The sequence below is a fragment of the Oncorhynchus nerka genome, linkage group LG25 (assembly GCF_034236695.1).
Source record: "Oncorhynchus nerka isolate Pitt River linkage group LG25, Oner_Uvic_2.0, whole genome shotgun sequence".
NCBI lineage: Eukaryota > Metazoa > Chordata > Actinopteri > Salmoniformes > Salmonidae > Oncorhynchus > Oncorhynchus nerka.
In genome coordinates, this window is record NC_088420.1 from 18,055,100 (window position 1) to 18,073,432 (window position 18,333).

Consider the following 18,333-nt stretch of genomic DNA (forward strand, 5'->3'; position numbering starts at 1 on the left):
ACTAAGGGAAACATCAGTGGTCAAAACCCCTAATCGCTGAATTGGCATCGTCAACCACAGGCTGTAAAACTCACCGCGAACGTTGCTTCTCAGATTTCTGAAATATGGCACCGAGAGGTGAGTCTTTACGAAATTCATTAATATTACATTGGGTATTTTGTAACAGGTATTTGTCAAATGAATAAGATCAACGTTTTGCATATTCAATCGTCAGTCTGTGCTGGACTTGATAACGCTTTCTGGTTACTAACGCTTTACGTTAGTTAGCTAACGTTAACCTTATTTAACAGAAAATGTATTGCATGCTATTAAAATGTTGTTTGTAGCAAGCAAGCACATCCCTGCAGGTTCATCGCATCTAGCTAAATAACCAGCTTAGCCACGCACTAACACGATTGATAGTTAGCTAGTTACAATACAGCATGCATCCGTCCCATTCAGTTAGCTACCTAGCCAACTAGATCAAAAGCCAGGCGTGATTACAAGTTGGCAAGAATCCCACTGGCGCGTTTTGATAATGAACCGGAACCTTCCAAATGTTGCAATCTTTGTGAAGTACAAAGTAAGCTGTACTGACAATGCCCTCTTACATTTGCTAGCTAGATATATATTTCAGTAGGGGGGATGACAACCGCCTAATGTATTAATTAAACGATCGTTTGCTAGCGTTAGCTAATTGTGTTAGATAATCAGTGTTGAACCCCAAAGTATCACTGGATTAGCTACTACAATGCACATCCACATAGTTTCCATAGATTAAATAGTAGAAATGTCAACACTATTATTACTATCATGGGTTGTCATTTGCATACTGCCAATTGGTTGCTAGTGTTTTAAGGGCAGCACTGAACTGTTGCTAGCTAGTATTTTTATGGGGTGTAAAAACGGTCACAGTAGTGTTGATTGTACATCAGCCACAGTACCTCCTGACCACGTGAGCAGTGCTGATGCTGAAACTAGGCATAGTTTATAGCAAATGCCATTGAATGCCGCCAAGCTATTTCCTTATAACCTGTACACTTCCTCACAGTTCAGCAGTTAGGCCTTTTCCAAGACGAACCATCCAACTCGTGACCATTCCTTATTTCACCCCACAGGAGAGGTGGCGTCTGGCAGTGGTGCGCGAGTGTGTGCTGACAACCGCCTGCGCTGGGACCTGACCCCAGAGCAAATCCATCAGCTCTCAGATGAGCTTATTGACAAGACCAAAAAGGTGTATGACTGTGTTGGGGCCCTGGACCTGGCCAGTGTTTCCTATGAGAACACCCTGAAATCCCTCGCTGATGTAGAGGTGGAGTACACAGGTGGGTGAGACTCATACTCCAAAAAGACACCTTTCTTTAACCCCTTTCCTCTATTGTGACAGTGAATTGAAATGACTGAATTAAGGTTACAGCAGTGTGGTGAAAATATGGTGTCGACCTCTCCAGTTATTTAAAGAGTTGTCTGCCATCAAGGAAATAATTAGATGGTAGTGTATGTGACTTGACAAGTGCTTCCCAACAGGTTTCCCCTATAATTTCCTCTATGTAGGAACCTAAAGGTTTGGGGCGGCAGGTAGCCTAGTGGTTAGAGCGTTGGGCCAGTAACTGCTCCTGAACTAGGCAGTTAACCCACTGTTCCCCGGTAAGTCGTCATTGTAATTAATCATTTTTTCTTAACTGACTTGCCTAGTTAAATAAAATAAATAGGTTGATACATAATTGGTGCATTTGTTCAGTAGAACCAATATACTTGTGTGAAGAGGGCAAAGAACAAGTCCATGCACTTTGTTGGTAGCTGATGGGCAGGTTTCACAAAACAAAACTAAAGATATATAATCAGTTCGGTCCAGCAGTTCATAGCGACCACACCTAGCGTCTACTCCACTGCCATTGTAAGCGATGGGGAAATGTCTGAGTTGGCAGGAAAGAGGTATGCAATGTTATAGACAAATCAGCACTTTTTACATAAAGAATAGCTGACCAGCCTATGCTCACCACAATAGTGTTTTTGGCATTGTTTTGAAACCAGGGCACAGGCAGTGGACACTGGGCTGTACATGTTACATCATGCAGTTGTAGTCTTTTATAAACCCGGTGCAGCAAAATATCTCGTACAAAAGAGCATGTTTTTATTATCACTATCCCGCCTCTCATCATTTTAGGCCCTTTATTAACTGTTTCATCACAATGCACATTTCCCAAAACCTGAGCTTATGTTTCAAGCTGAAAATTGTCACATTAGACTGGATTTATAAACTACAAGTGGGTGCTACACATTGGTAAAGGATGAGGTGAGTCCCCCTCTTTCAGTAACGAAAGCACTTTGAGCACTGAAAAAGCCCCAAATATAATCATTGTCATGATACAGTTGATTACTTTATTAGTGAAGAATGGTTTTTTCATGATCTTGTTTTGTATGTTACTTTTTAAAAATTGCTTTTAAATGTTGCATGTTTTTATTGCATTGGAATTGTGAATTTGTATTATTGTGTGCAGGACTCCCTGTTTAAATAATAAAGAAGCCTTGGTCTCAGGGCGATTCCCTGTTTTAAATAATAAAGAAGCCTTGGTCTCAGGGCGATTCCCTGTTTAAATAATAAAGAAGCCTTGGTCTCAGGGCGATTCCCTGTTTTAAATAATAAAGAAGCCTTGGTCTCAGGGCGATTCCCTGTTTAAATAATAAAGAAGCCTTGGTCTCAGGGCGATTCCCTGTTTTAAATAATAAAGAAGCCTTGGTCTCAGGGCGATTCCCTGTTTTAAATAATAAAGAAGCCTTGGTCTCAGGGCGATTCCCTGTTTTAAATAATAAAGAAGCCTTGGTCTCAGGGCGATTCCCTGTTTTAAATAATAAAGAAGCCTTGGTCTCAGGGCGATTCCCTGTTTTAAATAATAAAGAAGCCTTGGTCTCAGGGCGATTCCCTGTTTTAAATAATAAAGAAGCCTTGGTCTCAGGGCGATTCCCTGTTTTAAATAATAAAGAAGCCTTGGTCTCAGGGCGATTCCCTGTTTTAAATAATAAAGAAGCCTTGGTCTCAGGGCGATTCCCTGTTTTAAATAATAAAGAAGCCTTGGTCTCAGGGCGATTCCCTGTTTTAAATAATAAAGAAGCCTTGGTCTCAGGGCGATTCCCTGTTTAAATAATAAAGAAGCCTTGGTCTCAGAGCGATTCCCTGTTTAAATAATAAAGAAGCCTTGGTCTCAGGGCGATTCCCTGTTTTAAATAATAAAGAAGCCTTGGTCTCAGGGCGATTCCCTGTTTTAAATAATAAAGAAGCCTTGGTCTCAGAGCGATTCCCTGTTTAAATAATAAAGAAGCCTTGGTCTCAGGGCGATTCCCTGTTTAAATAATAAAGAAGCCTTGGTCTCAGGGCGATTCCCTGTTTTAAATAATAAAGAAGCCTTGGTCTCAGGGCGATTCCCTGTTTTAAATAATAAAGAAGCCTTGGTCTCAGGGCGATTCCCTGTTTTAAATAATAAAGAAGCCTTGGTCTCAGGGCGATTCCTGTTTTAAATAATAAAGAAGCCTTGGTCTCAGGCGATTCCTGTTTTAAATAATAAAGAAGCCTTGGTCTCAGGGCGATTCCCTGTTTTAAATAATAAAGAAGCCTTGGTCTCAGGGCGATTCCCTGTTTTAAATAATAAAGAAGCCTTGGTCTCAGGGCGATTCCCTGTTTAAATAATAAAGAAGCCTTGGTCTCGATTCCCTGTTTTAAAGGGAAGCCTTGGTCTCAGGGCGATTCCCTGTTTTAAATAATAAAAAGCCTTGGTCTCAGGGCGATTCCCTGTTTTAAATAATAAAGAAGCCTTGGTCTCAGGGCGATTCCCTGTTTAAATAATAAAGAAGCCTTGGTCTCAGGGCGATTCCCTGTTTAAATAATAAAGAAGCCTTGGTCTCAGGGCGATTCCCTGTTTTAAATAATAAAGAAGCCTTGGTCTCAGGCGATTCCCTGTTTAAATAATAAAGAAGCCTTGGTCTCAGAGCGATTCCCTGTTTAAATAATAAAGAAGCCTTGGTCTCAGGGCGATTCCCTGTTTAAATAATAAAGAAGCCTTGGTCTCAGGGCGATTCCCTGTTTAAATAATAAAGAAGCCTTGGTCTCAGGGCGATTCCTGTTTAAATAATAAAGAAGCCTTGGTCTCAGGGCGATTCCCTGTTTAAATAATAAGCCTTGGTCTCAGGGCGATTCCCTGTTTTAAATAATAAAGAAGCCTTGGTCTCAGGGCGATTCCCTGTTTGAAATAATAAAGAAGCCTTGGTCTCAGGGCGATTCCCTGTTTAAATAATAAAGAAGCCTTGGTCTCAGGGCGATTCCCTGTTTAAATAATAAAGAAGCCTTGGTCTCAGGGCGATTCCCTGTTTAAATAATAAAGAAGCCTTGGTCTCAGGGCGATTCCCTGTTTTAAATAATAAAGAAGCCTTGGTCTCAGGGCGATTCCCTGTTTAAATAATAAAGAAGCCTTGGTCTCAGGGCGATTCCCTGTTTAAATAATAAAGAAGCCTTGGTCTCAATTCCCTGTTTAAATAATAAAGCCTTGGTCTCAGGGCGATTCCCTGTTTTAAATAATAAAGAAGCCTTGGTCTCAGGGCGATTCCCTGTTTAAATAATAAAGAAGCCTTGGTCTCAGGGCGATTCCCTGTTTTAAATAATAATAAAAATCACTTGCAAAGAAAATGACACTCATAATACCTACTCACTCTTGCATTTTGACATGTTATTCCAGTTGAGCGCAATATGCTGGACTTCCCTCAGCACGTGTCCTCCTCCAAGGATGTACGCACGGCCAGCACCGACGCCGACAAGAAGCTGTCCGAGTTTGACGTGGAGATGAGCATGAGGGAGGACGTCTACCAGAGGATCGTGGCACTGGAGGTGAGGAGGAAGAGGTCAATAAAGGAGGTCCATCTCAATAGTCTGAAGTGGCTTCCTGTCCTCATCTCTTTATATTGTGCTAAATTACATTTAGTCATTTAGCAGACACTATTATCTAGAGCGACTTGCAGTTAGTGCATTCTTCTGAGACAACCACATATCAGTCGTAGTGAGTACATTTTTCCTCAATAAAGTAGTTATCTGTGAGGTACAAGTTATTAAGGGGAAGAAAAACATTTGATTTATTCTTTATTTATTCTTCATCTGCAGTCTGACTGATGAAAACTGATCTGAAAACACACTCAGTAGATGTGCTTTCATCTGCCCACTTCATCAGATCAGTACAGCTGATAAATACTTTGTTGAGGGATCAGGACTAATAAAGAAGGGGAAAACGCCCTTTGGCCTGTTGCGATGTAGCGATAGGATCTCGGTAGGTGAGGCCTGTATGTTTTCACATGTTATTGCCTCATCATGTTGTCTTTAGCATTATCCTATGGCTATGCAAAGCTGGGTGCAGAATCATGCTCATCAGCTGAGTTCTGCTTTTTATCCTCTCACAGGGGAAGCTTGACGCTGACACGCTCACTGATGAATCCAAGAGGTACATGGAGAGGCTGATCAAGCTGGGCCAAAGGAATGGCCTCCACCTGACCAAAGAGACACAGGATGTAAGGGACTTTACTGAAAGGTTTTAAATTCCAAAGCTCATACTCTGATCAGGCCTGGGTTCAAATACTATTTTCCATCTTTCCAATACTGAGCGATTGCTTTAGCCTGCCTGTAGTGCTTAAGACAAGCACAGCTAGAGTATCTGAAATGATTTCTAATAGTATTTGAACCCAGCTCTACCTCTGATCATTAGGGTCATTGTCAACCCATTGTCTTACTTCGATCTCAAAACAGGAAGTCAAAAGGATTAAGAAGAAGCTTAGCAACCTGTGCATTGACTTCAACAAACACCTGAACGAGGACACCACCAGTCTGGTTTTCACCAGAGAGGAGCTGGGTGAGTTCACAGGATATAGATTTGGTCCCTGTTCTTTTGTAGAAGTCACGGTCAAAAGAATGCCAAAAACATAACTTTCACCGACGGTGGCAGTGCAGTGCGGCAATAACTGATTCAGGGGAAAGATACCTGTAAATTGTACTCAGGAAAATGATCTCTGTTTCTAGTCCGGTTTTCAGGTTTCCAATTGAATTGCTTAAAAAATAAGCAACAAGCGCTGTATCATTGAAAGCAAATCCAGAAATATGACTTTTGACATGTATGACGATGAACTTTAGGCGGTCTCCCCGAGGACTTCCTGAGCTCGCTGGAGAAGGACGGGGACAAGCTGAAGATCACCCTCAAGTACCCTCACTACTTCCCCACCATGAAGAAGTGCTTCATCCCTGAGACCCGTAGGAAACTGGAGGAGGCCTTCAACTCTCGCTGCAAAGAGGTGAGCCGTTGTCTGCTCTCTGTGAGACAGAGATACTATCCGGTATTGGAAGAGAATTGGGTAACCTACTGTAATATTTTTTTTTAAACACGGCAATGGCCAGAGAAAGTATTCGAAGCAAGAAAATTGCTGAGCCCTCTCAGATAAAGTCAAACTGCTGCACGGAAATGTGCCATTAAGTTTATTTCAGCCAAAATGTATGATAGACAACAAAGGCTGTGGGTGGTGCGTTTCAGCTCCACATTTTTTATTTTCTCTGAGCACCAAGTATAACCCGAAAAATGGTCCCCTCGAATTCATTTCAGATTCCAACCTCTGTAATTTTCTCCTGGTGTAGGAAAACTCTGCCATCCTGAAAGAGCTGGTGCAGCTGAGGGCTCAGAAGAGCTCCCTGCTGGGGTTCACCACCCACACTGACTTTGTCCTGGAGATGAACATGGCCAAGTCTGGCAAGAAGGTGGCTGGCTTCCTAGGTGGGTCGAGATGAGAGGGGTTGAGAAAGGAGTTCAGTTCGTACAACTCATTGAAAGGTTGTTATGGTCCGCGATTCCATTTTCAACTGACCAGTGTACAATTTGGCTAGTTGTTTGTGGTTTACTATTGTTAGCTGCAGAGGCTGCTGTCAGTTCTATCAGAAACAAAGTATTGGGAAGGCGGGTAGCCTACCATTTAAAGTGTTGCGCCACTAACCGAAAGGTCACAGATTTTAATATCTGTGCCGACAATGTGAAAAATATGTAATAATTAACCCTAAGTTGCTCCAGTGGCACTGTAATGCTCTGGCTGACCCTGTAAAACAACACATTTCAATGCACCTATCCTGTGTATGTGACAATAAAAAATGTAGAAGTGTGTGTGCTGCAGCTGCTTCCCTATACACCCCAGAGGCCGTAACCACCCTGTTCCATTTTAGTCAAAGTTTTGATGTCATATTGTATTTGTTGAGGGCACTGGCTCACACTCAACTATGCATTAACAAACACAACTGCTACAACACAAAATGTTTCACATTGCAAAAAACAATACACACACACACTAGTTACCACCACTTTGCTCCAACGTCTGTCTGTCTTTCGGAGGATACACATATCCTTTGTGTACCTTTGACAATAAGGTAATGTTTCTACTTTCCAGAGGAGCTGGCCCGTAAGCTGAAGCCCCTGGGGGAGGAGGAGCGCAAGGTCATCCTCGCGCTGAAGGAGAAGGAGTGCCAGAAGAGGAGCCTGCCTTTTAATGGCGAGCTGCAAGCCTGGGACACGCGCTACTTCATGACCCAGGTAGGGCAGAGGAGGGAAAAAAGACAAATGTCTACAACTCTGTTATGCTCAGTGACCCAACAGCGATTTATTTAACACATCAATACATCGGTGTGGGATGATATCAGAGTTGCAGGATGCAAAGATTATTGTTCTGTTGTATTTCCCCCCAATCCCCCGTGTAAATATTGGACTATAAATTGTGCCTTCCTGTATTATACTCATGCTAAAATGTTTATTATATTCTACTGAGCCATTTACTTCATGTCCCTATTCTTATTTTTGTATTATTTATTATTGTTGCATTGTCGAGAAGGAACCATGTGTATCCCCTACATATGACTAATAAAACTTGAAACTATTAAATAGTTGCTACACCATATATACACACACACAGTACCAGTCAAAGGTTTGGATATACCTAGTCATTCAAGGTTTTTTCTTTATTTTTTAAAACTTTTTACCGTTTTCTACATTGTAGAATAATAGTAAAGACATCAAAACGATTGAATAAAACATTTGGAATCATGTAATAACCCAACAAGTGTTAAACAAATCAAAATACAGTCGTGGCCAAAAGTTTTGAGAATGACACAAATATTAATTTCCACAAAGTTTGCTGCTTCAGTGTCTTTAGATATTTTTGTCAGATACTATGGCATACTGGAGTATAATTACAAGCATTTCATAAGTGTCAAAGGCTTTTATTGACAATTACATGAAGTTGGTGCAAAGAGTCAATATTTGCAGTGTTGACACTTCTTTTTCAAGACCTCTGCAATCCGCCCTGTCATGCTGTCAATTAACTTCTGGGCCATTCTGGCAGCCCATTCTTGCATAATCAATGCTTGGAGTTTGTCAGAATTTGTGGGGTTTTGTTTGTCCACCAGCCTCTTGAGGATTGACCACAAGTTCTCAATGGGATTAAGGTCTGGGGAGTTTCCTGGCCATGGACCCAAAATATCGCTGTTTGGTTCCCCGAGCCACTTAGTTATCACTTTTGCCTTATGGCAAGGTGCTCCATCATGCTGGAAAGGCATTGTTTGTCACCAAACTGTTCCTGGATGGTTGGGAGAAGTTTCTCTCTGATCACTCTTCATAACATTCTGGAGTATATGCAAATTGCCATCATACAAACTGAGGCAGCAGACTTTGAAAATTAATAATTCTGTCATTCTCAACTTTTGGCCACGACTGTACATTTTACATTCTGCAGAGTAGCCACCCTTTGCTTTGATTTCAGATTTGCACACTCTTTGCATTCTCTCAACCAGCTTCATGAGGAATGCTTTTCCAACAGTCTTGAAGGAGTTCCCACATATGCTGAGCACTTGTTGGTTGCTCTTCCTTCACTTTGCAGTCCAGCTCATCCCAAACCATCTAAATTGGGTTGAGGTCGGGTGATTCTGGAGGCCAGGTCAACCGCACCAGCATATATGTTTCTTCCTAAGTGGACAGTTTGATTTCACAGAAGTGTGATTGACTTGGAGTTACATTGTGTTGTTTAAGTGTTCCCTTTATTTTTTTGAGCAGTGTATATATATATATATATGTGTACAGTGCCTTGCGAAAGTATTCGGCCCCCTTGAACTTTGCGACCTTTTGCCACATTTCAGGCTTCAAACATAAAGATATAAAACTGTATTATTTTGTGAAGAATCAACAACAAGTGGGACACAATCATGAAGTGGAACGACATTTATTGGATATTTCAAACTTTTTTAACAAATCAAAAACTGAAAAATTGGGCGTGCAAAATTATTCAGCCCCCTTAAGTTAATACTTTGTAGCGCCACCTTTTGCTGCGATTACAGCTGTAAGTCGCTTGGGGTATGTCTCTATCAGTTTTGCACATCGAGAGACGTTCCTCCTTGCAAAACAGCTCAAGCTCAGTGAGGTTGGATGGAGAGCATTTGTGAACAGCAGTTTTCAGTTCTTTCCACATATTCTCGATTGGATTCAGGTCTGGACTTTGACTTGGCCATTCTAACACCTGGATATGTTTATTTTTGAACCATTCCATTGTAGATTTTGCTTTATGTTTTGGATCATTGTCTTGTTGGAAGACAAATCTCCGTCCCAGTCTCAGGTCTTTTGCAGACTCCATCAGGTTTTCTTCCAGAATGGTCCTGTATTTGGCTCCATCCATCTTCCCATCAATTTGAACCATCTTCCCTGTCCCTGCTGAAGAAAAGCAGGCCCAAACCATGATGCTGCCACCACCATGTTTGACAGTGGGGATGGTGTGTTAAGGGTGATGAGCTGTGTTACTTTTACGCCAAACATAACGTTTTGCATTGTTGCCAAAAAGTTCAATTTTGGTTTCATCTGACCAGAGCACCTTCTTCCATGTTTGGTGTGTCTCCCAGGTGGCTTGTGGCAAACTTTAAACAACACTTTTTATGGATATCTTTAAGAAATGGCTTTCTTCTTGCCACTCTTCCATAAAGGCCAGATTTGTGCAATAGACAACTGATTGTTGTCCTATGGACAGAGTGTCCCACCTCAGCTGTAGATTTCTGCAGTTCATCCAGAGTGATCATGGGCCTCTTGGCTGCATCTCTGATCAGTCTTCTCCTTGTATGAGCTGAAAGTTTAGAGGGACGGCCGGGTCTTGGTAGATTTGCAGTGGTCTGATACTCCTTCCATTTCAATATTATCGCTTGCACAGTGCTCCTTGGGATGTTTAAAGCTTGGGAAATCTTTTTGTATCCAAATCCGGCTTTAAACTTCTTCACAACAGTATCTCGGACCTGCCTGGTGTGTTCCTTGTTCTTCATGATGCTCTCTCCGCTTTTAACGGACCTCTGAGACTATCACAGTGCAGGTGCATTTATACGGAGACTTGATTACTCACAGGTGGATTGTATTTATCATCATTAGTCATTTAGGTCAACATTGGATCATTCAGAGATCCTCACTGAACTTCTGGAGAGAGTTTGCTGCACTGAAAGTAAAGGGGCTGAATCATTTTGCACGCCCAATTTTTCAGTTTTTGATTTGTTAAAAAAGTTTGAAATATCCAATAAATGTCGTTCCACTTCATGATTGTGTCCCATTTGTTGTTGATTCTTCACAAAAAAATACAGTTTGATATCTTTGTTTGAAGCCTGAAATGTGGCAAAAGGTCGCAAAGTTCAAGGGGGCCGAATACTTTCGCAAGGCACTGTATATGTATGTGTGCATCCACAATGGCCAAGACCAAAGAGCTGTGTAAGGACATCAGGGATAAAATTGTAGACCTGCACAAGGCTGGGGTGGGCTTCAGGACAATAGGCAAGCAGCTTGGTGAGAAGGCAACAACTGTTGGCGCAATTATTAGAAAATGGAAGAAGTTCAAGATGACGGTCAATCACCCTCGGTCTGTGGCTCCATGCAAGATCTCACCTCGTGGGGCATCAATGACCATGAGGAAGGTGAGGGATCAGCCCAGAACTACACGGCAGGACCTGGTCAATGACCTGAAGAGAGCTGGGACCACAGTCTCAAAGAAAACCATTAGTAAAACACTACGCCGTCATGGATTAAAATCCTGCAGCGCACGCAAGGTCCCGCTGCTCAAGCCAGCGCATGTCCAGGCCCGTCTGAAGTTTGCCAATGACCATCTGGATGATCCAGAGGAGGATGGATGGGGCCATGTATCGTGAGATCTTGGCCAACAACCTCCTTCCCTCAGCCCCGAAACCTGAAGGATCTGGAAAAGGTCTGTATGGAGGAGTGGGCCAAAATCCCTGCTGCAGTGTGTGCAAATCTGGTCAAGAACTACAGAAAACGTATGATCTCTGTAATTGCTAGCAAAGGTTTCTGTACCAAATATTAATTTCTGCTTTTCTGTTGTATCAAATAGTTATGTCATGCAATAAAATGCAAATTAGGGGTAGCCTAGTGGTTAGAGCATTGGACTAGTAACTGAAAGGTTGCAAGTTCAAATCCCCGAGCTGACAAGGTACAAAATCTGTCATTCTGCCCCTGAACAGGCAGTTAACCCACTGTTCCTAGGCTGTCATTGAAAATAAGAATTTGTTCTTAACTGACTTGCCTAGTAAAATAAATAACATTTAAAAAAATTACTTAAAAATCATGCAATGTGATTTTCTGGATTTTTGTTTTAGATTCAGTCTCTCACAGTTGAAATGTACCTATGATAAAAATGACAGACCTCTACATGCTTTGTAAGTAGGAAAACCTGCAAAATCGGCAGTGTATCAAATACTTGTTCTCCCCTGTGTGTGTGTGTGTGTGTATATTTATGTTTAAACGTTGTTGTATTTTTTTACTGCGGCGCTGAAGCTGACCCTTTCGGCTATGTGGTTTATATTTGCCCCTGGGGGTATAAATAAAGTTGAAGTGTTTAATTAAATCTATTTCCTCTGCTCTGCCCCCCTTTAGGTGGAGGAGACCCAGTACGCGGTGGACCAGAACCAGCTGAAAGAGTACTTCCCGATGGAGGTGGTGACCCGGGGCCTGTTGGACATCTACCAGGAGCTGCTCAACCTCACCTTTGATCTGGTGGAGGGCGCCCCAGTTTGGCACGACGACGTCACCCTCTACTGCGTTAAGGACCGCACCTCGGGCACGGTGGTGGGCCAGTTCTACCTGGACCTCTTCCCAAGGTGAGTCGGAGGAAAGCAGAGGAGATAGAAAAGGATTTTAAAGATGGCCGCCTTTGGTTTACTATTTTATTTTATTTAGCCTTTATTTTAACAGGGATTCATGCTGAGACCAAGGTCTCTTTAACATGTGCCCCCTGTATACACATCAAACACTATACACATCAATATGCACATCAATATTCACATCAATACATGAAAAGCAAAGCAATGTGTTTTGTACGATTGTTTTGATATATCAATATTTTATAAGGATTTTGTCATTTGTTTTGGAGGGAAGAAATCTGTATTTCATTGCTCTGCAGAGTTACGGTGTCATTTTGTAAATTAAGTTCAACTGCAATTAAATTAGAGAAGGAGCTCACCTTTTGCTCATCAACATAATGAGGGAGACAATAAAAAAAAAAACGAAGATTTAGCCAGTCATGTTTAACAGTCATGGTGATTGTGTTTAACCCCCCCCCCAGAGAGGGGAAGTACGGCCACGCTGCCTGCTTCGGCCTGCAGCCCGGCTGTCTGCTGTCGGACGGGACCCGCCAAATGGCGGTGGCAGCCATGGTGGCCAACTTCAGCAAGCCCACGGCCGATGCCCCCTCCCTGCTGCAGCATGACGAGGTGGAGACCTACTTCCACGAGTTTGGCCATGTCATGCACCAGCTCTGCGCTCAGGTGTGTGTGTGTGCTTGTGGGTGTGTCATTACTAGTATACAGCATTGTTCGGTTCCTGTGCACTGAAATTAATGTTTGTCTGAATAAAGGCATTTTAGTGTGATGGTTAATATATTTCCCACTCTGGCTGTTCATTTCCTGTCAAATCCACCTGAAAGACTTTGTAACAAGGACTTCTTACATGTTACTTTAATGCCCGAGAGGGCATTGTCCTCCTCTGATCATTCAATCTAAAATATCTATTTCATATTATACATGCATGATGTTTTTTATTCAGACTGATATGAACTACTAAAACCTACTACACCTCAGGATTAGTTTATTAACAGATACCCATCTCTCTTCTGTCTCTGCTGCTACCAGGCGGACTTTGCCATGTTCAGCGGGACTCACGTGGAGCGGGACTTTGTGGAGGCGCCGTCCCAGATGCTGGAGAACTGGGTGTGGGAGAAGGAGCCCCTGCAGCGCATGTCCAAACACTACAAGACGGGAGCCCCAATCCCCGACGACCTGCTGGATAAACTCATGAAGTCCCGGCTGGCCAACACGGGTTGGTCACCACAAAAAAATGTCCTGGTTCCTTAATAGAACACCCCTTAACACGTTGTACACCAGTGCTGGAAGTTGGGTTATTGGGCTGTGGTCACCAACCAGACTCCTGATGAACTACCTGGTTTACAGGTATCATCAGTGTGTTGTGTTAACTCTCTCCCTCCCATGCAGGTCTGTTTAACCTGCGTCAGATTGTCCTGGCCAAGGTGGACCAGGCACTCCACACCAAGAATGGCCTGGACCCAGCTGAGGAGTATGCCCGGCTGTGCCAGGAGATCCTGGGTGTGCCCGCATCCTCAGGTCAGAGACAACCTCAACTAATGAGCCAGACCACCATCACAGCTGTAGTTTGGTAGCCTGGTCCCAGATATGTTTGTGCCATCTTGCCAACTCCTATGATCATTGTCACTGCTTTTAAACAATCCTTTCTCTTTGCCATTGTGCCCATAGGAACCAACATGCCTGCCACGTTTGGCCACCTGGCAGGTGGTTATGACGCCCAGTACTACGGTTACCTCTGGAGCGAGGTCTACTCCATGGACATGTTCTACGCCCGCTTCAAGCAGGAGGGCATCATGAACCCAAAGGTTGGCACAGCTGAGCTAGTTATTTACAATGCTGTTTTTACACTTGACCATCTTCAGCTATTATCTAGTCATTTATATCAGCGGTCATTGGTTATTGATGCTAGTGAGCAGTGACTGCCTGCATCCCTCCAGGACTGGAGTCATGTCATCTGACTTTGGTTTTTGAGCTCCAAAGATTTCACCATCACAGAAATGTAATTGTTTTTGGACTAAAATGGCCTCCTGTTTAATGCCGAGATCTTTTTCCATCTCTCCCAGGTGGGGCTTGACTACAGAAACTTTATCCTGAAGCCCGGAGGCTCGGAGGATGCTGAACTGATGCTGAAGAACTTCCTAGGGCGGGAGCCAAAGCAAGAAGCTTTCCTTCTGAGCAAAGGACTAACGGTTGAGCTGGAGGCGGACACTCCATGTGCCTGTTGACCAATCACAGCCAGCTCAGTGTAAACATCCCCAACCAATCATACACTTAAGACACAGGCACAAGGGACCTACATTTTCAACTACAAAAAACCCAGACAAAGACAAGAATTGATAAAGAGAAGAATTTCCCGTTTCTGCTGCTCTACAGCAGTGTTCCCCAACCCTGGTCCTCCAGTACCCCAACAGTACACAGTTTTATTAAGCACACCTCGTTCAACTTGTCAACTCATCATCAAGCCCTCAATGAGTTGAATCAGATGTGCTTGTCCAGGGTTACATTAAAAATGTGTACTGACCAGGGTTGGGAAAGATTGCTCTGCATGCAATATCAGCCAGTTTCCCCCCTTTTGTGCTGTGTTTTGAGTTTGGAGGTATATTTTAAACTGCAATTGTATTCAAGTAAGGAAGAGCAAAATACACTAACAAAGAATTGACTTGACCCTTTTGTCGGCATTTGTTGACTTCTGTCAGTTTTCTCAGAAGAAGTAGCTCTCCAGTTTCTGCAGAGCTGCAATATGTACTGTACCTTGAGCATGGGACCTCAAACTCATTCTGGTCAGAGTCTTTGACAGATTCAGTATCCTGTCTGGTAAAAGGAGGCTCTGCTACAACACACTGTCCTAAGAACACAACTGTTACAATCGCTACCATAAAGCTGTTACAACACACTGTCCTAAGAACACAACTGTTACAATTGCTACCATAAAGCTGTTACAACACACTGTCCTAAGAACACAACTGTTACAATCGCTACCATAAAGCTGCTACAACACACTGTCCTAAGAACACAACTGTTACAATCGCTACCATAAAGCTGTTACAACACACTGTCCTAAGAACACAACTGTTACAATCTCTACCATAAAGCTGCTACAACACACTGTCCTAAGAACACAACTGTTACAATCGCTACCATAGAAGCTGTTACAACACACTGTCCTAAGAACACAACTGTTACAATCACTACCATAAAGCTGTTACAACACACTGTCCTAAGAACACAACTGTTACAATCGCTACCATAAAGCTGTTACAACACACTGTCCTAAGAACACAACTGTTACAATCGCTACCATAAAGCTGCTACAACACACTGTCCTAAGAACACAACTGTTACAATCGCTACCATAAAGCTGTTACAACACACTGTCCTAAGAACACAACTGTTACAATCGCTACCATAAAGCTGTTACAACACACTGTCCTAAGAACACAACTGTTACAATCGCTACCATAAAGCTGTTACAACACACTGTCCTAAGAACACAATCGCTACCATAAAGCTGTTACAACACACTGTCCTAAGAACACAACTGTTACACTCGCTACCTTAAAGCTGTTACAACACACTCCTAAGAACACAACTGTTACACTCGCTACCATAAAGCTGTTACAACACACTGTCCTAAGAACACAACTGTTACAATTGCTACCATAAAGCTGTTGCGACACACTGTCCTAAGAACACAACTGTTACAATTGCTACCATAAAGCTGCTGCGACACACTGTCCTAAGAACACAACTGTTACAATTGCTACCATAAAGCTGCTACAACACACTGTCCTAAGAACACAACTGTTACTTTATAATTATAATCTTAACATATCTCTGAGGATTGATCACTGTCGAGCCACGTTAGAGAAACCATTGAGTGTCCACTACATGACCAAAAGTATGTGGACACCTGCTTGTCGGACATCCAATTTGAAATCATGGGCATTAATATGGAGTTGGTCCCCCTTTGCTGCTATAACAGCCTCCACTCTTCTGGGAAGGCTTTACACTAGATGTTGGAACATTGCTGTGGGGACTTGCTTCCGTTTAGCCACGAGCATTAGTGAGGTTGGGCACTGATGTTGGGTCATTAGGCCTGGCTCGTAGTCGGCATTCCAATTCCCCCCAAAGGTGTTCGATGGAGTTGAGGTCAGCGCTCTGTACAGGCCAGTCAAGTTCTTCCACACCGCTCTCGACAAACCATTTCTGTATGGACCTCGCTTTATACACGGGCATTGTCATGCTGAAACAGGAAAGGGCCTTCCCCAAACTGTTGCCACAATGTTGTAAGCACAGAATCGTCTAGAATGTAATTGTATGCTGTAGCTTTAAGATTTCCCTTCACATGAACTAAGGGGACTAGCCCGAACCATTATTCCTCCACCAAACGTTACAGTTGGCACTATGCATTGTGGGTAGCGTTCTCCTGGCTTCCTCCAAACCCAGATTTGTCCAAAAGACTGCCAGATGGTGAAGCGTGATTCATCACTCCAGAGAACGCATTTCCAATGGCGGCGAGCTTAACACCACGCCGATGCTTGGCATTGCGCATGGTGATCTTAGGCTTGTGTGTGGCTGCTCTGCCATTTAAACCCATTTCATGAAGCTCCCAACGAACTGTTATTGGGCTGGTGTTGCTTCCATAGGCAGTTTTGAACTCGGTAGGGAGTATTGTAACCAAGGAAAGACAATTTTTTTACGTGCTTCAGCACTCGACTCTCCCATTCTGTGGACTTGTATGGCTTACCACTTTGTGGCTGAGCCGTTGTTGCTTCTATGTGTTTCCACTTCACAATAACAGCACTTAGAGCAACTCTAGCATGGCAGAAGGTTGACAAACTGACTTGTTGGAAAGGTGGCATCCTATGATGGTGCCATGTTGAAAGTAACTGAGCTCTTCAGTTTAGGCCATTCTACTGTCAATCAAATACATTTTTTTTGTGTGGTAACAGAGAGAACAGTCTATGACAATTTTTAGGGCCTTCCTTTGACACCACCTGGTGTCGAGGTCCTGGATGGCAGGAAGCTTGGCTCCAGTGATGTACTGGGCTTTTCACACTACCCTCTGTAGTGCCTTGCGGTCGGAGGCCAAGCATACCAGGCAGTGATGCAACGAGTCAGGATGCTCTCGATGTTGCAGCTGTAGAACCTTTTGAGGATCTGAGGACCCATGCCAAATCTTTTGAGTCTCCTGAGGGGGAATAGGTTTTGTTGTGCCCTCTTCACGACTGCCAATGTTCACCTGCGGAGATTGCATGGTTGTTTGCTCGATTTTACACACCTGTCAGCAATGAGTGTGGCTGAAATGGCCCGAATCCACTAATTTGAAGGAGTGTCCACATACCTTTGTGTAGTGTATTTCATTTAGAGACACTACGGCAGTCCTCGTGGTTGTATAGCAGTAGTACATCCCAAGTGAATTATAACCTCATGTTAAAGAGGTTGCAGTCACATATAAAGTTGAATTTGGAAGTTTACATACACCTTAGCCAAATACATTTAAACTCAGTTTTTAACCATTCCTGACATTTAATCCTAGTAAAAATTCCCTGTCTTTGGTCAGTTAGGATTACCACTTTATTTTAAGAATGTGAAATGTCAGGATAAGAGTAGAGAAGGATTTATTTAAGCTTTTATTTCTTTCATCACATTTCCAGCGGGTCAGACGTTTACATACACTCAATTAGTATTTGGTAGCATTGCCTTTAAATTGTTTAACTTGGGTCAAATGTTTTGGGTAGCCTTCCACAAGCTTCCCACAATAAGTTGGGTGAATTTTGACCCATTCCTCCTGACCGAGCTGGTGTAACTGTATCAGGTTTGTAGGCCTCTTTGCTCGCACATGCTTTTTCAGTTCTGCCCACAAATTTTCTATGGGATTGAGGTCAGGGCTTTGTTATGGCCACTCCAATACCTTGACTTTGTTGTCCTTAAGCCATTTTGCCACAACTTTGGAAGTATGCTTGGGGTCATTGTCCATTGGGAAGACCCATTTGCGACCAAGCTTTAACTTCCTGTCTGATGTCTTGAGATGTTGCTTCAATATATCCACATAATTTTCCTACCTCATGATGCCATCTATTTTGTGAAGTGCACCAGTCCCTCCTGCACAGCAAAGCACCCCCACAACATGATGCTGCCACCCCCGTGCTTCATGGTTGGGA

The 18,333-nt window shown here is 43.0% G+C and overlaps 1 protein-coding gene across 1 annotated transcript; it reads left to right on the forward strand.

The window, feature by feature from the left end:
• On the forward strand, positions 1-14,828 carry LOC115109114 (thimet oligopeptidase-like). Its single transcript, XM_029633717.2, has 14 exons — positions 1-117; positions 1,098-1,304; positions 4,707-4,855; positions 5,419-5,526; positions 5,762-5,864; positions 6,143-6,300; positions 6,638-6,773; positions 7,435-7,577; positions 11,946-12,169; positions 12,634-12,835; positions 13,199-13,385; positions 13,559-13,687; positions 13,838-13,974; positions 14,233-14,828. Exons 1-14 carry the CDS (start codon positions 105-107, stop codon positions 14,392-14,394), a joined length of 2,058 nt encoding a protein of 685 aa, XP_029489577.1. The 5' UTR covers positions 1-104; the 3' UTR covers positions 14,395-14,828.
• Positions 14,829-18,333: the final 3,505 nt, after the last annotated feature.